At 36.4% G+C, this 18,367-nt stretch overlaps 1 protein-coding gene and 2 long non-coding RNA genes across 6 annotated transcripts; 1 reads left to right on the forward strand and 2 right to left on the reverse strand.

Moving 5' to 3' along the window:
• Nucleotides 1-6,131: 6,131 nt before the first annotated feature.
• LOC126622252 (probable LRR receptor-like serine/threonine-protein kinase At5g10290) lies at nt 6,132-13,217 on the reverse strand. 4 transcript variants are annotated; one of them, XM_050290962.1, is made up of 12 exons: nt 12,998-13,217; nt 12,823-12,880; nt 12,089-12,199; nt 11,389-11,521; nt 11,190-11,261; nt 9,916-10,059; nt 9,742-9,813; nt 9,490-9,555; nt 9,244-9,314; nt 9,008-9,148; nt 7,096-7,832; nt 6,132-6,667 (listed from the first exon to the last, which is right to left on the reverse strand). In XM_050290962.1, the coding sequence occupies exons 3-12, from the start codon at nt 12,168-12,170 to the stop codon at nt 6,353-6,355; spliced, it is 1,833 nt and encodes a 610-aa protein (XP_050146919.1). In that variant the 5' UTR covers nt 12,171-12,199; nt 12,823-12,880; nt 12,998-13,217; the 3' UTR covers nt 6,132-6,352. The 4 variants fall into 4 exon arrangements, with proteins under 4 accessions (XP_050146919.1, XP_050146904.1, XP_050146896.1 ...); XM_050290947.1 differs by lacking the exon at nt 12,823-12,880 and having other exon boundaries at nt 12,089-12,237; XM_050290939.1 differs by lacking the exon at nt 12,823-12,880 and having other exon boundaries at nt 12,998-13,216.
• Nucleotides 11,522-12,082, reverse strand: LOC126622281 (uncharacterized). Its single transcript, XR_007623388.1, has 2 exons — nt 11,814-12,082; nt 11,522-11,726 (listed from the first exon to the last, which is right to left on the reverse strand). It is a non-coding gene; the product is annotated as an uncharacterized LOC126622281 (long non-coding RNA).
• Nucleotides 13,218-14,083: 866 nt separating the features above from the next.
• LOC126627961 (uncharacterized) lies at nt 14,084-16,423 on the forward strand. The gene is made up of 3 exons (XR_007625196.1): nt 14,084-14,470; nt 14,702-16,083; nt 16,172-16,423. It is a non-coding gene; the product is annotated as an uncharacterized LOC126627961 (long non-coding RNA).
• The last annotated feature ends 1,944 nt before the right edge of the window (nt 16,424-18,367 follow it).

Raw genomic sequence — 18,367 nt, forward strand, 5'->3', positions numbered from 1 at the left:
TTGCATTTTTATAGCTAGTTTCTACTAATTATAGTGTTTTAAGCTATTTTCGTGTGTTTGTAGGTCCAAATGACAAAGTTGGCAAGAAAGTGCAATTTGGAGCATTTTGAAGCAGTTTTGGGCACCAAATGGATAGCTTATGAATGGAGCAAGATGGATGGATGAATTTGAAGTTCAAGAGGCTAGGAATGTGCTAAAAAGAATGAAAAAGTAATTCAAGACAAAGAAGATAAGGAATCAGCTCAAAAGAATGAGTCATTATCCAAACCTTATCCAACATTATCTTATCCAAACTAACCTTATCTTATCTTATCCTCCCCTAATCTAGTCTTATCCTATCTTATCTTGTCTAAATCAGTTTGTGCCTTAATTCCAGCTATTTCTAAAGGATAATTATACATTTAAAACACATTAAAATTGGTTTCTAGAAGCCTTATCCCTATCCTACATTGGTGCCGCACTTATCCCTTCTAGAAGACCTTTCCCTTAAGTTTTCTAGAATGCCCTATTCCTTGTCCTTAAAACCTGGCGCCTGATCCCTTTAGTGTTCTTTCTAGAAGCTATGTATCCCCTATCCTTGTTAGCCTTGGTTTCTGATTATTTTAAACCCATTCCACTTGGGTTTTGGTTACATAATCCTTGTTCCACTTTGATTTCTGAAACCTAGCCTAATCGTTAGGGATTGTGCCGCACCTCAGCCCTATAAATATACATCTCTGCTGCACAAATCAAATCACCACCCTCTACCATATTTTCCTACACCACATACCCATATATTCAGATATAATTGAGAGAATTCTTGAAGCCCTTAACCATGCCTTTGCCATTCAACATTGGATTGCTGGAGCGTTCTTAGGTGTTTTCTATCTTTTATTTTCAATGTCTAATTTAAGTTATCTTTGTTTAATTGCGAACATAAGGAACTAATTTCTTTATAGTTAGAGGTGAATTCGAAGTAATGATTATATGCTTTATATGAATTGATTACATCTAGTTATTGTTTCTTAAGTCTTGAATGTGATTTGCTTATCTGAGTTATTAAAACTTGTTTATGTATGTTGTTTGAGGATGCATACTTAGTTTGCATGCATGAACTTGATGCTAGAGTATAAGGGAGTTTCACCTAATCGTTATGAACTTATATTCACAAGTAGTGGAAGTCACTAGTCATGATTGTGTTAAGTAAATCCTTGGCAGAAGTATCATGCTTTTCATAGTTACGAATGCCTCGTCAATGCTTATGATTTTCAAAGAAGTTAATGACCTTTGATATGTTTTCTATCATGCTTTTCATAGTTAGGGGACTTGAGAAGGATAATTTGGTTGTGATGCGTATCCCGTCCAATTCAATGAAATAAGGAAAATCTAATGGTTAATTTGTGCTAACACGGTTAACTTGGGGTGTTGTCATTCATGGTTTAAAGGAATAATAACTGAAAATTGGTTTGTTTGCATATGTTATGTGTGGAGAATGACCCTCTAACTAGCCTTTCACCCTTTTAAATTCAACAAATTCGTTTTCTTAAAGTGTTTTATGCAAAGTTTCTGTTTTAAGTTTCAATTCGTCAAAAACAATCACCCTTTCATTAAGTCTTGTTAGTTGAGTCATAATTTGTTTTCTTTTAGTCCCCCTTTCATTAAGTCTTGTTAGTTGAGTCATAATCTGTTTTCTTTTAGTCTTTTGAGTCAAGTTAAGTCTTACTTTCGTCAAAACCACTTGTAAGGTCTAGAATTGAGTCTTTTTTATTGTTTGTTGTTGTTTTGAATGTTTTGAGTCAGTTTTGAGTCTATAGAGTCTAGTTTAGTGTTTTTTAGTCTTATTTGTGTTGATTAGCAGCCCTAGTTAATCCCCAGTCTAGAACGATTCCTACTTGCTTAATACTACAATTACATGTTTAATAAGGTTTAATTTGTGTGTCGAGTTTATTTTCACATCAGTCAATGTTGAGAAACAGTCCAATGACATGGATCCAATGAGATGGATGTAGTATCGATTTGGCGCTATAATGAGATCAGTGCAATGGACAAGGCCACGCATGGTTGCCCATCCGATTTTAAAGGTGGCTAGGTTCTTTCTCGTCTCTTGATCATCGTCCAACAAATAAGATACTCAAGAGAAGAAGAGTTGGTCCAAGAGGCTTATCGGATACCTAATTCCTAGGCCCATAGCACTGGTAACGAAGTTATTGAAGCTGACCACAGTGTCAAGCCCATAGTCGAACGCCCACTGGTTGAATGTCCCAAACTTCTTGAGAAATCAAACCAGTTTAGTAAGTTTGGACCTTTCATGTAACCATATTCAAAAGGTACCCAATTGGATATGGAGCCTTCATTCCATTCTTTTTCCGTCTAAATCTTTCTTCCAACTCCTTGGTAACTCTTCATGTAATCTTTTCAGTATAATTCCAACTGGGCCTAATTGGATTATTAGTACCCATAGTAATAGGGTAGTCCAAAGATAGTCCTTGTGGTAAAAAATAAAATATTAGGATTTAAGCCCATGTGATGAAGTTCGTAAAGATTTAGGCCTAAAATTGAAAATTTCGTCAACCCTCCGTTAATTAATAGCATGTGAGCCACACATATGAGGTTAAAACAGAACTTTTCATCAATTGTTAGCACATGAGGCTAACTTTATCCATTTAGCCTCATATGTGAGCCTCATATGTTAACAATTAACGGAGAGTTGGCAAAAATTTTAATTTTGGGTCTAATCTTAACAGACTTCACCACAGGGGTTTAAATCCTAATTTTTTTACCACAAGGGCTATCTTCCGACTACCCTATCACCAAAAGGACTATTAATCCAATCAAGCCTTCCAACTAATATTGGTGATTTCTTTTTTCCCCAACACTTGGTTCTTTTCTCTTATGAAATGATTACACCATTCATCATGTGATATGATGATATGAGTAGGTGGGCACTTGGAACCGAAAATCGAAACCGAAACACGAATCAAATCGGACCGCACCAAATGGCTTGGTTTTGCGATTTTGAAACGGTTGCGGTTTCAAAACTGAACCGTGGCAAAGAAAACGGTTTGGTTTCAATTTTGGGTTTTCAAAACCGCACCGAAATCGAAACCGCACCATTTTGAATGTTATGTTTTAATTAGTTCAACTACACTAGTAATGTTCAATTTTGCACCACTATTCGAGTCCATACATCTCTCTCTCTCAAAGGATATATGATGATATCATTTGTGTTTTCTGGAATTATAGTTGGTAAGGACATCTAAAATGTTATTCGTTGGTCAGGTCCAAGTCCCATCTCCCTTTCCATAGTCCAGTTTGCTTGTTGGAACGTTAGGGGTCCTATTTCTACCATAAGTTGATGGTATGAGAAAGCTTATTGCTGCTCAAAATCCTGACTTAGTTTATATTGTTGAAACTGGAGTGAGATTGGTTATTGAAGATGTCAATTCTAGAAGTTTTATTTGGATTACTCTATGAATAACTTTGGTAGTTAATATATGAGGAAAATAAGACCGTCTTATGCATAAATAGGTGTATATTTTAAATTGTACATTTTTTTCTAAAAAACCAAACCGAAACCGTTTGAAACCGCACCGAACCGAACCAAACGGTTTGGTTTCATTTCAATTTCGGTTACGGTTTCACTCGAAACTACACCAAACCGCACCGCGCCCACCCCTAATGAGTATATAATAATATGCAAGTAATATCCTTTAAGAACAAAAAATCGAATTACTAATATCCATTACGAAAGTTGTGCAAGTCGGGCTAGCCCATGTACCTTTGCACAACTTATAAAATTGTTTGGACCCAATATTACAACATCAGCTCGTGCAATCGAGGCAATTGAGTGTGAAGGATTATAAGCCATTGGATGAGAGAAATATTAAGGTGGTTTTCAATTATTTTATATTATTATGGTTGTGGTAACCATAATAGTTATTTTCAAACTAATTGAAATTATCCTTGACGACAAGGAGTCTTTGAGTCCTTGTTAAAAGAGGTCTTATCATTAACCTTTTCATCGAAGTGAGGTGTTCCCAGTTACTTAGTGTTCGTCACATTAAAAGCCAAACCTTATTTGAACTTTATAGTGACTAGCAGTCTTGTCTTTAGGCTCTAGAACCCAGAAGCCAATACAAGTTCGTTCTTTGGCTGCGATCGTTTGGACAATAGAAGTCAGCAGCGCGTTCGACACCACCACCACATTTTTTCTCAAGATCAAGCTTAGTAATTAGTTGGTACACCTGAATTCACTAGAAGAACATAGTTAGTTCATTAGTTATTCAGCATGCAAGCCATGTAGGCTAAGTTGTTTTTAGGGTCAACATTTTGGCACGTCCAATGGGATCTAGTGCTAAAGCAACGAAGTTCATATGATATATCAAGATTCTAATTCATAGCCTATTGAAGGAGATCCTATATCAACATGAGGTGAAAATAATCCTTGACACATATGAAGAGAGGCGAAAATCCTTCTCTTAAATGATAAGGATGAATGCTCATGGCACCTTGTAAGAACAATGGTTAAAAGAAGATAGAGCCAGATTTAATACGTGGCTTGATGAGAAAATTTTGCCTTTTGATTTTGCATACAAGTCAATTCCGTTTGAGATTTGGTTGGATCAAAATGTCAGGGGGCAACTTCTTGCTTTGGCCACAATTAAGCTTCGACTCAAGAAAATTATCAATTCAGCCGAAGAAAAAGTTAGGCCACTTATTTTTTTTGGTCGAGACTGAAAATTTCATCGACTTAGAAGAAAAAGTTCAAGTTTCTAAACCAAATACAAAAATAGACTAAAAAAGTTATTTGCCAAAATAGTGCTTTAATGACAAACAAGACCAATACACGGCCTCAGACGAAAAAACCATATCAATCGATATGGTTATTGACTAAACATATGGTGATAGGTATTTAAAATATTTGGATTTGCACTTACCCAATAAAATACTATAAAATATAAATTAGCAAATATATAAATCATACTAATTGGGAAAAGAATATATGGATATATAGTAATCCAAATATGAGGCAGCTACTTGCTAAGTTGATGGCAGTGAGGCAGCTAATGAATCTCAATAAAGAAAATTAATCGGAAGTCTGCTTTACTTGACTGCAACCTAACATCATGTTTGCAGCCAGCCTACTCTCTAGATTCATGCACAACCCTACAAGAAAATACATGAGAACAGCAAAGAGAGTAGATACATTCAGGATACTTTGGACCAAGGCATTGAGTATATCAAGGGAAAGTCAACACTTGTAATAAAATATTGTGTATTGATTGGGCATGGAGTGAAGATGATATGAGAACTTTAAGATATATATTTAATCTTGGTTTTGGGGTACGTTCATGGGCCTGAATCAAGCAAAACACAGTTGCACTCTTCACAACAAAGGATGAATATATCAGTGCGCAAGAGCAACCTCTCAAGCAAAATGGTTGAGATTTGTTTTAGAAGATTTTGGTGAAGAAAAGGTTGAAGCCACACAGAGATTTTATGTGATAACACTTGTGCTATAACCATTGCTAAGAAACATGTCTTCCACTAGAAAACAAGACACATTAACAGAAAGTTCCATTTCATTCAAGAAGCTGCATAAGAGAAAGAAATTGAACTTTTATATTGCAAGACAGAGGAACAAATGAGTGATACTTTCACCAAGCCACTTCTAAAAGACAGGTTTGCATATTTGAGAGGAATGCTTGGAGTAAAATCTGCATAAGGTTTAGAAGGGAGGATAAATAACTGTATTAATCTCTGTTTTATTTGAGTTTTAAAACTTGTAATGTGTGGTTCATGCCAAATATAAGCATCTCATAGGATGGCTTATTTGAATGGTCAGAATTGATCTTTGTTAATGTAAGAGATAGAGTGTCACCAGTTAAAATCTAGTTGCAATGTGCCAACAAGTTTTACTTTCAAAAAAATTTCATGTGTTGGCTACGAAATCCTACAAGGGGAGCCGTCAAAAATGTCAAAGTTCGAATCACTCACAGCAGTGGCGTCTCAATTGCTCATACAAATATGGAGAAAATGGTCCAAACAGTGGCGTCTGCCAACGATAACAAACATTATGGGAAACAAGAAAAGCTTCTCTAAAGCTCCCTAACTTTCTGTAAGATAAATTACTAAATTCAGAACAGCGTTGATTATGCAATCTGCAAGGTTTGTATTCCACGGCTTGGCCACACCAACAAAATCATGTACCCACAAGATATACAAATGAAAGGTTTAAAAGATGAAATCATGATATTACGATTAGGGTATTACATATATATGCTTCATTCAGGGTTTAACCGAGCTAACCTACCAAAAACGATATTACATGCTGATGGTATAAGAGGAAATGAGTACAGAATTACTGATTACTTCAACGTCCACCAGATAACTCAATAGCATCCTGATTATAGACAGAATCTTCTCCCCAGTCAAATCTCCTTTGTAGTCTTTCGTACTCTTGCCTGCGAGTAACCTCAACATTCTGCCATTCTTCCCAGCGCTCAGCCAGACCCTCTCCTTCTAGCATCCGTACCACCTCTGACATTAACGGGCGGTCTTCAGGAGATCCTTGCGTACAAAGAAGTGCAACTTTGATCATCATTTCTACCTCTTGGATGTTGTAACTATCATTCAGATTGCTGTCAACAATTGCATCCAGTCTCTTTTCCCTTTCCAGCTTCTTGACCTTCAGGAGCCGATAAGCAAACGAGGTTTTACACAGTGAGAACAAACTCAAGCAAAAATATGCATTCAATGAACAAAAAACCCCCACATTTTCTTCCCCAAGTGTGATATCATTTTATGTTGAGCATAAGTTACGCACAAAATTCCATACCATACCTACATAGAATTGGAAACACTCTTTGACCATACAACTACACATCATCCGTGAGCATGGAAAGCTCCCAATACCATCAAAACAATTATTACAAGTAAAAATTGAAACACATGCCATTTCCTGTTATCTTAACATGCACGAAAACAAGTTTATTTTTCATGGTCAAGCAACAAAACAAGTTTAAATAAATGCACACTTGGAGAAGGTAGGGAGAGGGGGAGTGGGGGAGTGGGGAAGAGAAAGAGGGACCCAAATGCAGAAAGAGTTTATCTTACATGGTCAAGCAACAAAACATCATCTTCTTCTTCCAAGCGTGAAAAATCAATTGCCCGTTGTCCAGTTACAAGTTCTAAAAGCATAATCCCATAGCCAAAAACATCTGTCCTTTCTGATGACTTCCCAGTGGACAAATATTCAGGTGCTATGTGACCCATTGTGCCACGAACTTGAGTTGTCACATTAGTCCTTCTAACATCCACCAACTTTGCCAAGCCAAAGTCACCCACAACCGCTTCAAAATCTTCATCAAGTAATACATTAGCAGCCTTTACATCTCGATGAATAATCTTAGGATTACAATGTTCGTGTAGGTACTCTAGCCCACGGGCAGTGCCTAATGCCACCTGCTTTCTTGTAGACCAATCCAAAACGGGCTCACCAGGTTTAATCTCACGTAACCGATAGGCAACACTTAAATTCTGCATAAAGGGATACACTAGAAGGCGTTCTGTTGGAGTCGTGCAAAACCCGATCAGTCTTAATAGATTCCTGTGAACAGCTACACTTATCATTTCTACTTCGCGCTGGAAAGCTGCATCCCCCCCAGGACTCTCATAATCTGTGAGTCGCTTAACAGCAACTTTTGTGTTATCAGATAGCACTCCTTTATAGACTTTTCCAAAACCTCCCTGTCCTAGAACATTTCTCTCACTGAAGTTGTCTGTTGCTAGCTGCAATTCCCTCCACGAAAATCTTTTTAACTGGCCAAATGCAATCCTTCGGTCAACTTCACCTGGGGTGCAGCAATTAAAAATGGTTTTAGATACAAAAATTTAAATTAAAAAAAAAAAAAAAAACCCAAATGAGCTAAATTATGCATGGCAGGGCTCACCCAGGCCCAATAGACTGAAATTGGTGAAAATATTCATTGACAACAAAATCTAAAATACACAGTTTTAGATTACATGTGCCATGCCCTGTAAGGAGTACCTTTTGGATCCGATCAATTTGGTCACAAATACTTTACATTTTTTTTTTTCTTGCATTATTCAGCAACTTGTGCAGTCACATGGAGAAAACACAATCTTTCTTGTAATGATTATTTCATATGTACAGGGTTTATTTCATATGATCCGATGTCTATCAAAATCAAGTTTTTATCGCATTCCCATTCTAATCCTTACTTTCCCCTATTACCTCTTTGTTTCTGTCATTTAATTGTAATACCAAAAATGATTCCAATATTTGTTGCTTAATTACATAGAAAAATAAAATATACAGAAAAAGATGGGCATGATTTCCACTTGGAAATTTGTTTAATTTATTCGGGGGTCCTTTTTACGTCCATTATTTTGGTAATTTACATTGTGTACAACTTTCAGACTAGGAGTTGATCCGGCAATTTTTATCTGTTTCCTTAAATCTTTTTACAATGATGAAGATTTTCTAATGGTTGTGGGATGCCCAGTCACCCAAATGGCCAGCTCGTGGCTCAAAAGGGCCGAAACGTCACTACCCATTAGAGCATGTCTAATGGTAACGGCATTGGCCAGAGGCCAAATCTAGCCTCCCAACCAAAATGTTGCTACTCATGAAGTTTAGCCCTCCAAATTTGTATGAGAACTCAAAATTTGTAACGGCCGGCCAATAAACAATATTTTCTTTTATGAAACTACAAGATGTTGGCACCCCCACCACTCTCAACCTTACCTAATGTGCAATGGCATAACATACCATGAATATGTAAATATTTACCCGAAAGAACCCCTTATGTAATTTCAGCCATAGCGATAAACCAATTCAATAATAACCCTAATTTGGTTGACAAAAAGGAAATTTTTAATGTGCCATTATAAGATTATGGTTGAACCACTAAAGCATGATTGGTCAAAACTAAAATGAAGGTTCCATTGATTGATCAGATGATGGGGCTATTAATCAGTTCTACAATTAGCAAGCAATGCGTACCTGCAACATCCACAAAAACTTCACGCTTGCCTTTGTGTCTACACTTGCACATAAAGTACAGTAAACCTCCAAGTAATACTAAAATGATAAGCCCTCCAACAACTCCAACTATGATTCCAAGCTTCGGCTTACTTTTAGGGCCTGTCAAGAGTGGGAAAACCCCATCGTGTAAGCTTACAAAAAGGAAAGGTAAACAGAACAGTTCAATTTCGGATATTGTTATTTGACCCATTAACCTGAACCATCGTTATCAGGTGCACAAGGGCGAGGGAGATTCACACCACAGTTTAGGTGGTTTCCTGTAAAACTGAAACAAGCAACACGGGTCAGATCAAAATTCATGATGCAAACTATATTTTGAATATGTGGGTGTGTGGACACATGGAGAGAGAGAGAGAGAGAGAGAGAGAGAGAGAGAGAGAGAGAGAGTGGCATGCAGTCTTGTAATGATAGAAACAGTAACATTAACAAGTTCTTCATACTTGTACTTTGGGACATTAAACAACCGCTCAGGTATTTGACCAGTGAGAGCATTGGAGCCAAGCTGACTGCAAACAAAGTTTGAACTGTGGCATCAAATACTGAAGAAATGAACCCCAAGTATACAAATTCACATGGATAACATTCAGAATTCCAAAAGATAGAGAGCCAAATTAAGTTGTATAGTATAACTTGAATGGACAAATCCTGATTTCTCATATCACATGTACATTGTACAAGAAAAGATAACGTACAGACTAATCAAGCTTGAAAGACTTGAAAGTGACTCTGGGATAGTACCACTCAGATTATTGTTATTCAAAATTCTGTTTGCATCATCAAGAAAGCACTGTCAGACAAAATTAAGGATAATGCAGGCTCATTAGATATTAGTGAAAACATAAAACAACACAGATGAAACAACTTACAAGAATTGAAGATTCTTCAGATTGCCAAGAGAAGCTGGTATTTCACCAGTTAAATTATTATTTTCTAAATTCAAGGTGGACAAAACTGTCAGATTTCCAAACTCTTCTGGTATCTCACCAGTTATGCCATTTCCTTCTAATGAACTGCAAGATGAATGCACCTTATACATATTAGAATCAAGGCCATATGGCATGCATTTATATGTCTACAAATAGAAGAGGCAAAAAACCAAAACACAGACAAATGAGAACTGTTGCCCAAGCTTTACACAGAATAAAGAATTAATTGCTACCCTTGAACAATAATTTTGTTACGATGTTAACTAGTGGTGGAAAATCAATTGGATTGTTAATGGGTAACCAACTAACCACTGAGACACATTTAGTTTGATTTCACCATAATAAGGTTTCACACCATCATCACAACTGCCAATCTCACCACCATATCATGGTGAATCAAACTAGACGGGTCTTAATGGTTACTCATTAACAACCCAATGGATTGGATTGCCACCACTAGCATTAACAATGGTCTCTCACGTGAATAAGAATTCATCTCAAAATCCATTCATACTAAGCTAATATGGGACACATGTATTATTCTAATGGACATATTAACAAACAGAAATGAGTACAACGTAAACTTCACGCAAACTCATGGAATTACATATGGGGTTTTGGAAAATTTCATTGCCTTAATGTTCGTCGTGCCCGTTATGTCTCATGGTACTCAATAGAAATCCAAAAAGAAAAACAATATTCACTTATTCTTCATAAGTACGTTGGTGTGCCGCAATTCCGGAAAGCTTAAGTCGTTAGGATCATATAAAAGTTGACATTGTCATACTCTACAAACAAGTCTGACGATACTATCCTAACAATTACCTTACTTGCAAAGCATGTGATACGGAGACTCAGCTAAAAAAAAAAAATTGACTTCAATAACTCAAGTACAGAACCCAAGTCGCTGTAAATGCATGCCATTATTTATTCTTCAGTAGGCCAAAATTGCGTTGCTTATTGTTAAAAGAAATAAAAATAGTTGAACACAAAAAACAAATAACCGACCAACTATATATGCCTTAAAGCCTGCCCTCCTCTCATCTTCCTTACTCTAACAAAAATATAGGAGATTTGATTCTTACATGTCAATATCAAACAACAGATATTGAGAAACACAGGATCTGTGGTGACAATGCTAGTTTTAGAAATGACTCCAGAAAATGGAGTGTACATAAATTATGATAAACATAACAAGTATTCTCCTTACTTACAGTGTTTGAAGATTTTTCAAGGCTCCTAATTTAGGAGACAAGATGCCAGAAAATCCAATATTTGATAATGTTCTGCAAAATGAAAAAGACAAAACTAAGCATAGACAAGTGAAAAACATTAATCTATGAAAGGAGGAATTTTGTATTATGAAGTGATCCGTTGATAACAATACATCACGATGAACAAAGGATGCCTTACACAGAAACTACATTATTGTTAGGGTCGCAATTCACATTGGACCAAGTGCATGGATTGACTTGATTGGGGTTCCAGTCCTTGAGCTGATTGGGTGAACTATTCAAAGAAGTCCTCAATGAAAACAGCACATCTCCTGAAACCGAAAATGCAAATATTCATCATCCAATCAAAATTCGCTAACAGAAATGCACAACCACTTTACATAAATACTAGAAAAGGAAAATAGTGAACATATTTCCCCACACAAAGACCTCAAGACAGTCCACTAACCCCCTTGTACAGCATTCTTTCTATAATATCCTAGAGAGCAAGAGAAGCATATTCCCCCACACAAAGACCTCAAGACAGTCCACTAACCCCCTGGTTCAGCGTTCTTTCTATAATATCCTAGAGAGCAAGAGAAGCATATTCCCCCACACAAAGACCTCAAGACAGTCCACTAACACCCTGGTTCAGCGTTCTTTCTATAATATCCTAGAGAGCAAGAAAGAGGTGCAGAGAGGACCCAAATGCTTGAATATTTTAATTGCATCAATGTCACAATATTGGACAATACTGCATTAAACAATACTAGACTTGTTAGCCTTAGTCTTGTTTCTTATGATATATAACAACAGAAAAAAATGGGAAGATTGTTGTGCATAGCATATCCCAGATGCTGTCTGAATGAATTAAATGCCGCATAACCACAGAACCGTACCTTGTGCATCAGGCAATACAAAAGACGGTAAGCAAGCCAATACCAAAGCTGCAAAGACTGGCTCTATTTTCAACATCATCATTCTTGCTAGTTATGGATGCAATGAAATGCCTGGCGGTGATCAAGGAGCAGTTGAATCAATTTCATATCTCCAAAAAGGGACAAAAATCCTTCAGTGAGTTATAAATATTCAGATAAACGGTAGGAACTGCAAGAATAACAATTTTGAGGCAAGCCTAAGTAGAAGACCTTTTCAGTTTGCTAGTTGCCAACCTACCAAAGTATAATTTCAGTCAGGAAAACAAAACAGCGAAAAAAGAACTTAATGGAAACCAATATGTGTAAGTTTTTTGGCAGCCATAGTCTATATTTGAGTACAAAGCCTAAACTTTTTCGTCGAGCAGGACTTTCTTAAGAAGCAAAGTTTAATATTAAAATGAATTTCATACTTGTGAAGATATCGGAAATCATCATCCTTTGGCAGTTTTAAGTGCACAATGTAAGAGATTCAATTTTCGATATGCCTCCGTCTTTGTTGGGATCTCATTGTTTTATTTACCACATGATGTTGTTGGCTCTTCTCTTCTCAACAATCATTCATATATTGCAACCAGTAGCAGAAACATTACTATATCCTATCACACAAGGCAGAAACTCTCGAAAATCGAAACACAAATTCAGCTCAGCCCACAAAACCATTCAAATCAAAACATAAAAAAAATGGAGGAAATTGCCGTTCAATCTTCATTCCAGGAAAAGTTCAAGTTTTTTGTCAGTTCCGTTCTCACGATCCTATCAATTTTCCAAGCAACCAAACAAAAGTGAAAAACAAGCAAGACCCATGTCTGCGAATAATGAAAAGAAGAAGAAATTCAGCTGAAAGGAGAAGAAGAGGAAGAAGAGATGTACCTTTAAGGAGGAATCAAGAAGACATGGCAGAGCTTCTGGAAGATTGAGTGAAGCTAATTACCCACAAGCTTCTTAGCTGTTTCCCATGTCCGAGTTGACTGTGAGACTTCAGAGGCTCTGGTTAATCTTAGCTGCAAGCAAATCTGCAATATGTAATCTGCAAAAGAGTCAAAGACGCTTCTTTTCTGTCTTTCTCTGTCTTTTCGCTTCTCTTTCATGAAAACATTTTCTAATTCGATTTTATAATTAATTAAGTAGAAGAAATGAAAGAATTAAACCTCGAAAAAATAAATTAGCTAATTACTTTCTCTCACTTGCTGCTGTTGTTAGGGTTTTGGATTTGGATTCCTTTGGATTTTTTGTGCGGATATAAATTATTTTATATTTTATATTTAAAATTAAACATAAATATAATTTAACGAAAAATGATCATACAGTATACGATAAATAGATAATATGTGATATTCCTGAGATCCTCATCAAGAGGATTTGGAGAAAATCCTCATCCGCCATTCAAGTCTTTCTAGTGAAGAGAGTGAGGACTAGATTTGGGTCGTATCGGTTACTTATCAACTAATTATTGAGTTACAATTGGTGTTTGTAATTTGATGAATTTGTTGATTTAAAATATAAATTGGTGAATTTGTTGAATAGAGACCAGCAGACATGATAAGTCTGCTCTTTGGTAAAGAAAACACTCATCAATCATCATTAACCACAAGGTGCGGTGCAATTGGTAAATTGCTACCTTGAGTTGACAGATTCTAGGTGCCTTCCTGGCAGGGGTTGCAAACCAACTGAGAGTATTTTGTAGCTAGAGGTAAGCCGAATCTCGACCAAAGATTAGTCCCACCCTTCGAGGGTTGGAACACATTGTGGTCTTGACCAAAAAATACAAAGAAAACTTCAAGAGTGTAACAATTTATATGAAACGTAGCTTTTCAATTTAATAATGTAATATTATGTGCTGATAAACTTATACATGATATATTTTCATGAAATGAGACGTCATGATGACTGTAAATCTAGTTCATGTAAGTCTTTCTCATTCAAGATGAGTTATTTATTTACTGTTATTTATTGTATTGGGGTAATTATATCAACACTTATTGAAGTTTATCATGTTTTCCCAAATCCATCACATTTGCTGAAGATTTTATTCACTTTTACATCACCCCTTAAAGAGGAATTTACTCCTATAACTAATTACACAAAAATATAAAATTTTATAAACAAATAGAAGAAAAAAAAAACAAATTATACAGAATTGATATTAAACATTAAAAGAGAACAAAAGAAACCGTAGTATCCTCCTCCTCTTCTTCTCATTGTCGGCAACACAAACATGAATCCATTTTGGCATTTCCTCTACCTATTTCCACATCACATGAATGTGACAAAAACCCACCAAGCAGTCGGAGTCTCAGAGAGTAAAAAACCTCCACCAGTCGGACCCATGCGTTTTGTTTTGAGGTAAAGGCAATCCTCTTGATCTCTTTCTTCCTCCTTTTTTGGGGTTTTTGGTTGTACTCACTCTCTTAGTTGTTGAGGATAGCTTTTGTCATTATAGTCGTTCTCCCGTTTTGTCGAAAAAAGTCTTCATGATTATGGTTATGGTTTGTGCGCTTGGTAATTGACTATGAAAAGGAATCTCGTCTTCTTCTTTTTTTGTTGGAGGTTACTCATAACATGGCTTCTTTACAGACGATTGTAAGATCAACAGAGGGCGGTGCGCTGATGACGTCCTTTTCTCGTGGTGCTTTTAGTTCTTCAGCTATCAAAGTTAAGTCCTCCTAACTAGAGTTTAGAACTAAGAGTACTCCGTGACTAAGAAATTGTAATGTATTTCTCATGAGTTTATGGTTGTTCAATTGTAATGTTTTTTGGTATGTAGACCTACTAGATTTTTCTAAGAAACACGTTTGACATGTCTTGTGTTATGTATGGTCCTAACTATTTTAAAAATCTCATTATCTAAAAAAAAAAAGAATGTGGACGAAGATCGGGTGGCAATTTTTACTAATTTTGAAGAAAAATACTAGCTATGCTCTTGAGTATCAATGTAATTTCGTATTGAAACAACAAATCCTAACCCGATTTGTGTACTAATTTATGGAAATGCTGTTTCCCTTCCCATCTAATAAATTCTTCGACATTCTTAATTCCATCATATTAAAATGTGTTAATATGACCGTAGGTTTAGTGATATTCTTTTTTACTTGTATGTGAGAGGTCTTAGATTCGATTCTCGAAGACATATTTGACCACATTATTGCTAACTCATTGTGAAACTAAACCTATTTTCTTCCATTAATATAGATAATATCATTTATTAAAAAAAAAACAATTATTGGTGAAAAAATAAATAAATGGTCAAAAGTTCATGTATCATGCTTATTATTGGTCAAATGCCAGATGTTTTTAAATTTTTTTTTTTTTCAGATGATTTAGATGGTTGTGTGTGATTAAAGGTAGTCAAGCATCATGCCAGCTATATTGTCGCCGAACCTTTCGTCCTCCTTGGCCAACCGACCATGTGGCCATTGTTTGATAGATGTGTACAATGTCAAAGTGTGTTTGTTGTATTAAATTATTTTGGATGAGATTAATTTTAAAGGCTAAGCTAAACTGGTTTAGAGTTGACTAAATTAAATTGAGTTAGTGAAACATTTGAAACATTGTCGGACTAAGAAACAAAATAATAAAAATTAATTCTCTTTTTCGTTTTCTTTGCTTTTCTAGTATCCTCTATCTCTCTTGAACGCTCTCCCTCTTTTTTTTTCTTCTTTTATTCCCTTTTCTTTTCTTGAAAAGTTGCTCAGCAGATAGTGCAGAGCTTCGAACAAATTGCGGTTTTTCAATTCGAGTCTAGGTTTTGCCATTAGAAGCTGGATTTCACCCATGCTCGTCTACATCCAAGGGCAGTGAACTGCAAGAAGAAGAAGTGTGCACAACAATCGCCCAATGCCTTTTATTTTTTGGAAAACCCCAAAAAGCGAAGTAGTCAATGAGAATCGAGGTCGATGAGGACGGAGCCAGAAGCCCATGTCATCGAGAAATTTTTAGTTGTGACGGAAACATGGATGGTACATCATGTGTTTTTATGTAAGTGATGAAAATTTTGAATTTTTAAGTTATTAACCATTTAACACACATGACCCACCATTTATATAGGGACACGTGATGTATCATCTCATGTGACAATCACATTGAAAAATCTCTCCATATCATCGAAAATCCAGGTCGACGAGGACGAAACCCAATTGGAGGGCGCGATCGATGAAAGCAAGAGGATGCAGTAGGACAAAAGGGCAGGTCTTAGGCAGTCTCATGTTATGCTTTTTTTTTTTTTTTTGCAAAACTAACGAAAAATTCTTAAAAATTTTAGTTTTAATGAAAATGAAAAAATAAAAATGTAAGTGAATAGTACCAAGAGTGACTTTTCAAGGTAAAAATATCCTTAACGTTAAAAGTGAACAGTAACAAGAATGTTTCATTAAGATTTTCTTTTTTGTTTGTTGGGGGGTTCTTGCTAAGACCTCATAGTGAGTTCTTTAGTCAAGGCAAGTCCTCCTTAGTCCCACGAAAGCTAGGCCCGCAAGGCAACAAACATGGACTAAACTAATATAACAGACAAGGACTACATTAATATTTAAACTAGTCCAATCCAATGAAAGTTAGTGGGTGCAAACAAATGCCCTTAAAAGTAAAAGTTTTGCTCTTAATGTGAATGGAACCAAACATGTTTAAAATATGTCTTTTGGCATGCAAGTAGTTGGACAGATATTAGTATTAAAGTGAATATATTAAATTATTAATTAACTGTTGTGGAGACAAATTAATTGAATTCATTTTGAATTAAGAGGTGGTTATAAGCACTAACACTGTGATCTGTACGACATGCACCTACTTGGATCCAAGGTGAGCGTGTGGTGCAGGGTGAATAGTATAAGCACTAACACCATGGGTGCAAGTTATGAGCTCTCAACATAATTCACATCATCATTAAATCACATGAACAACATAAAACTCACATGATACTCACATGTGCGTCCACAGCACCATTTAATATATATGCATCAATTACTAATTCACATATTTCATATATATGTATGCATGGCATTTTAAAACATACTTTCATTTAAATTCAATTTCTGGGAAAATCAATAGTATATAGGTATATACAGAAAATAACTGCCCACTCACCTAGAGTTTGCCCTACAACTCCCTAGCACAACACATCGAGGCGTCATGGCGATCGGCGCCTAGAACAATCATCAAATCAAACCTCAGAAATCATATCGCTAGAATATATAACTTATATAAAACACGTCACTACGCAGTTCGATCCGGAAGATCTGTAACTCAGATTTCCAATCCATAACTTAAGTGACGGTTAACATTCTATTTTATGAACTTACAACTCCAATTCCGGAAGATCCGTAAATTGGATTCCCAATCCGTAAGTTCCTATAATCCTAAAATATTACGTATTACAACGTATCAAAGTTTAGTGACGATCCAACGATCAGATCGTCAATTCACATTTTCACCTAACCACGAATCGTAACGAACTTAGGTTCAATTACTCAATTTACGTCAATCAATTATCAAACTGAACCTAGAACATTAAACACATGCTAAGAATGACATTGGCGGGCCACTGGCCACTCGCCGCAGCACGGGCTGCCGTGGGTGGCGGTTGGCCGCCCCAGCTCGCCGGAAAATCCAACCATCTCCAAAAATTACCAAAATTTACAAAAATGAAGATCTCAATGAGTAGAGTAAACTTTATACCTGAGGCCAAAGACAATTTGGCTTGGAAACACTTCAATTTTGCCAAAACCGTGAAGAACCCTAGAAATGAGTGTGTTTCAATTCGACCTCCAAACGTGTTCCGACGCCTCCACCACTGATTGGGCTTTGTTCCTGGGTTCTAGGGGAGTCTAGTGGTAGTAGCAATTTGCTGGATTACCTTCACAATCGTCAGATTTTGCCATAGCACCCTCAAAACCCATATTTTTGTTCTACTCGAATTCAAGCTCAAATCCCATAAAATTAGGTTGGGAATGGAAGAGGAAATGACGAAGGGATGATTGGGAATGGTTTCTTAGTCCAATTTCGAGAGAAATCTGGTGGAAAACCACCGGAAAATATGAAGGAACGGGAATGGGTGCACACGGGTCGCGGGTTGAGGGAACCTGTTTTCTTCCTTCTCTAATCCGCTTCTCACCCTCCCTCCTTTCCTCTTTTCTCTGTTCCGATTGGCCGGTCTCCTTTCTCTCTTCTCCGCATTCGCTGGACTCCCTCTCTGACCCTCCTGTTCCCTTCCTCTCTCTTTTCCCGATTGGGCATTCTTGTCCAACCTAT

The sequence above is a fragment of the Malus sylvestris genome, chromosome 1 (genome assembly GCF_916048215.2).
Source record: "Malus sylvestris chromosome 1, drMalSylv7.2, whole genome shotgun sequence".
Lineage (NCBI taxonomy): Eukaryota > Viridiplantae > Streptophyta > Magnoliopsida > Rosales > Rosaceae > Malus > Malus sylvestris.

Excerpts from the sequence above, each read along its gene's own strand:
- LOC126622252 (XM_050290947.1), bottom strand. The coding sequence starts at position 12,170 with ATGATGATGTTGAAAATAGAGCCAGTCTTTGCAGCTTTGGTATTGGCT. Across the intron at positions 10,060-11,189 it reads TTGAAAAATCTTCAAACACT|TTCATTAGAAGGAAATGGCA; the intron begins GTAAGTAAGGAG and ends TTCATCTTGCAG. Across the intron at positions 6,668-7,095 it reads ATGTTTTGTTGCTTGACCAT|GTCAAGAAGCTGGAAAGGGA; the intron begins GTAAGATAAACT and ends CGGCTCCTGAAG.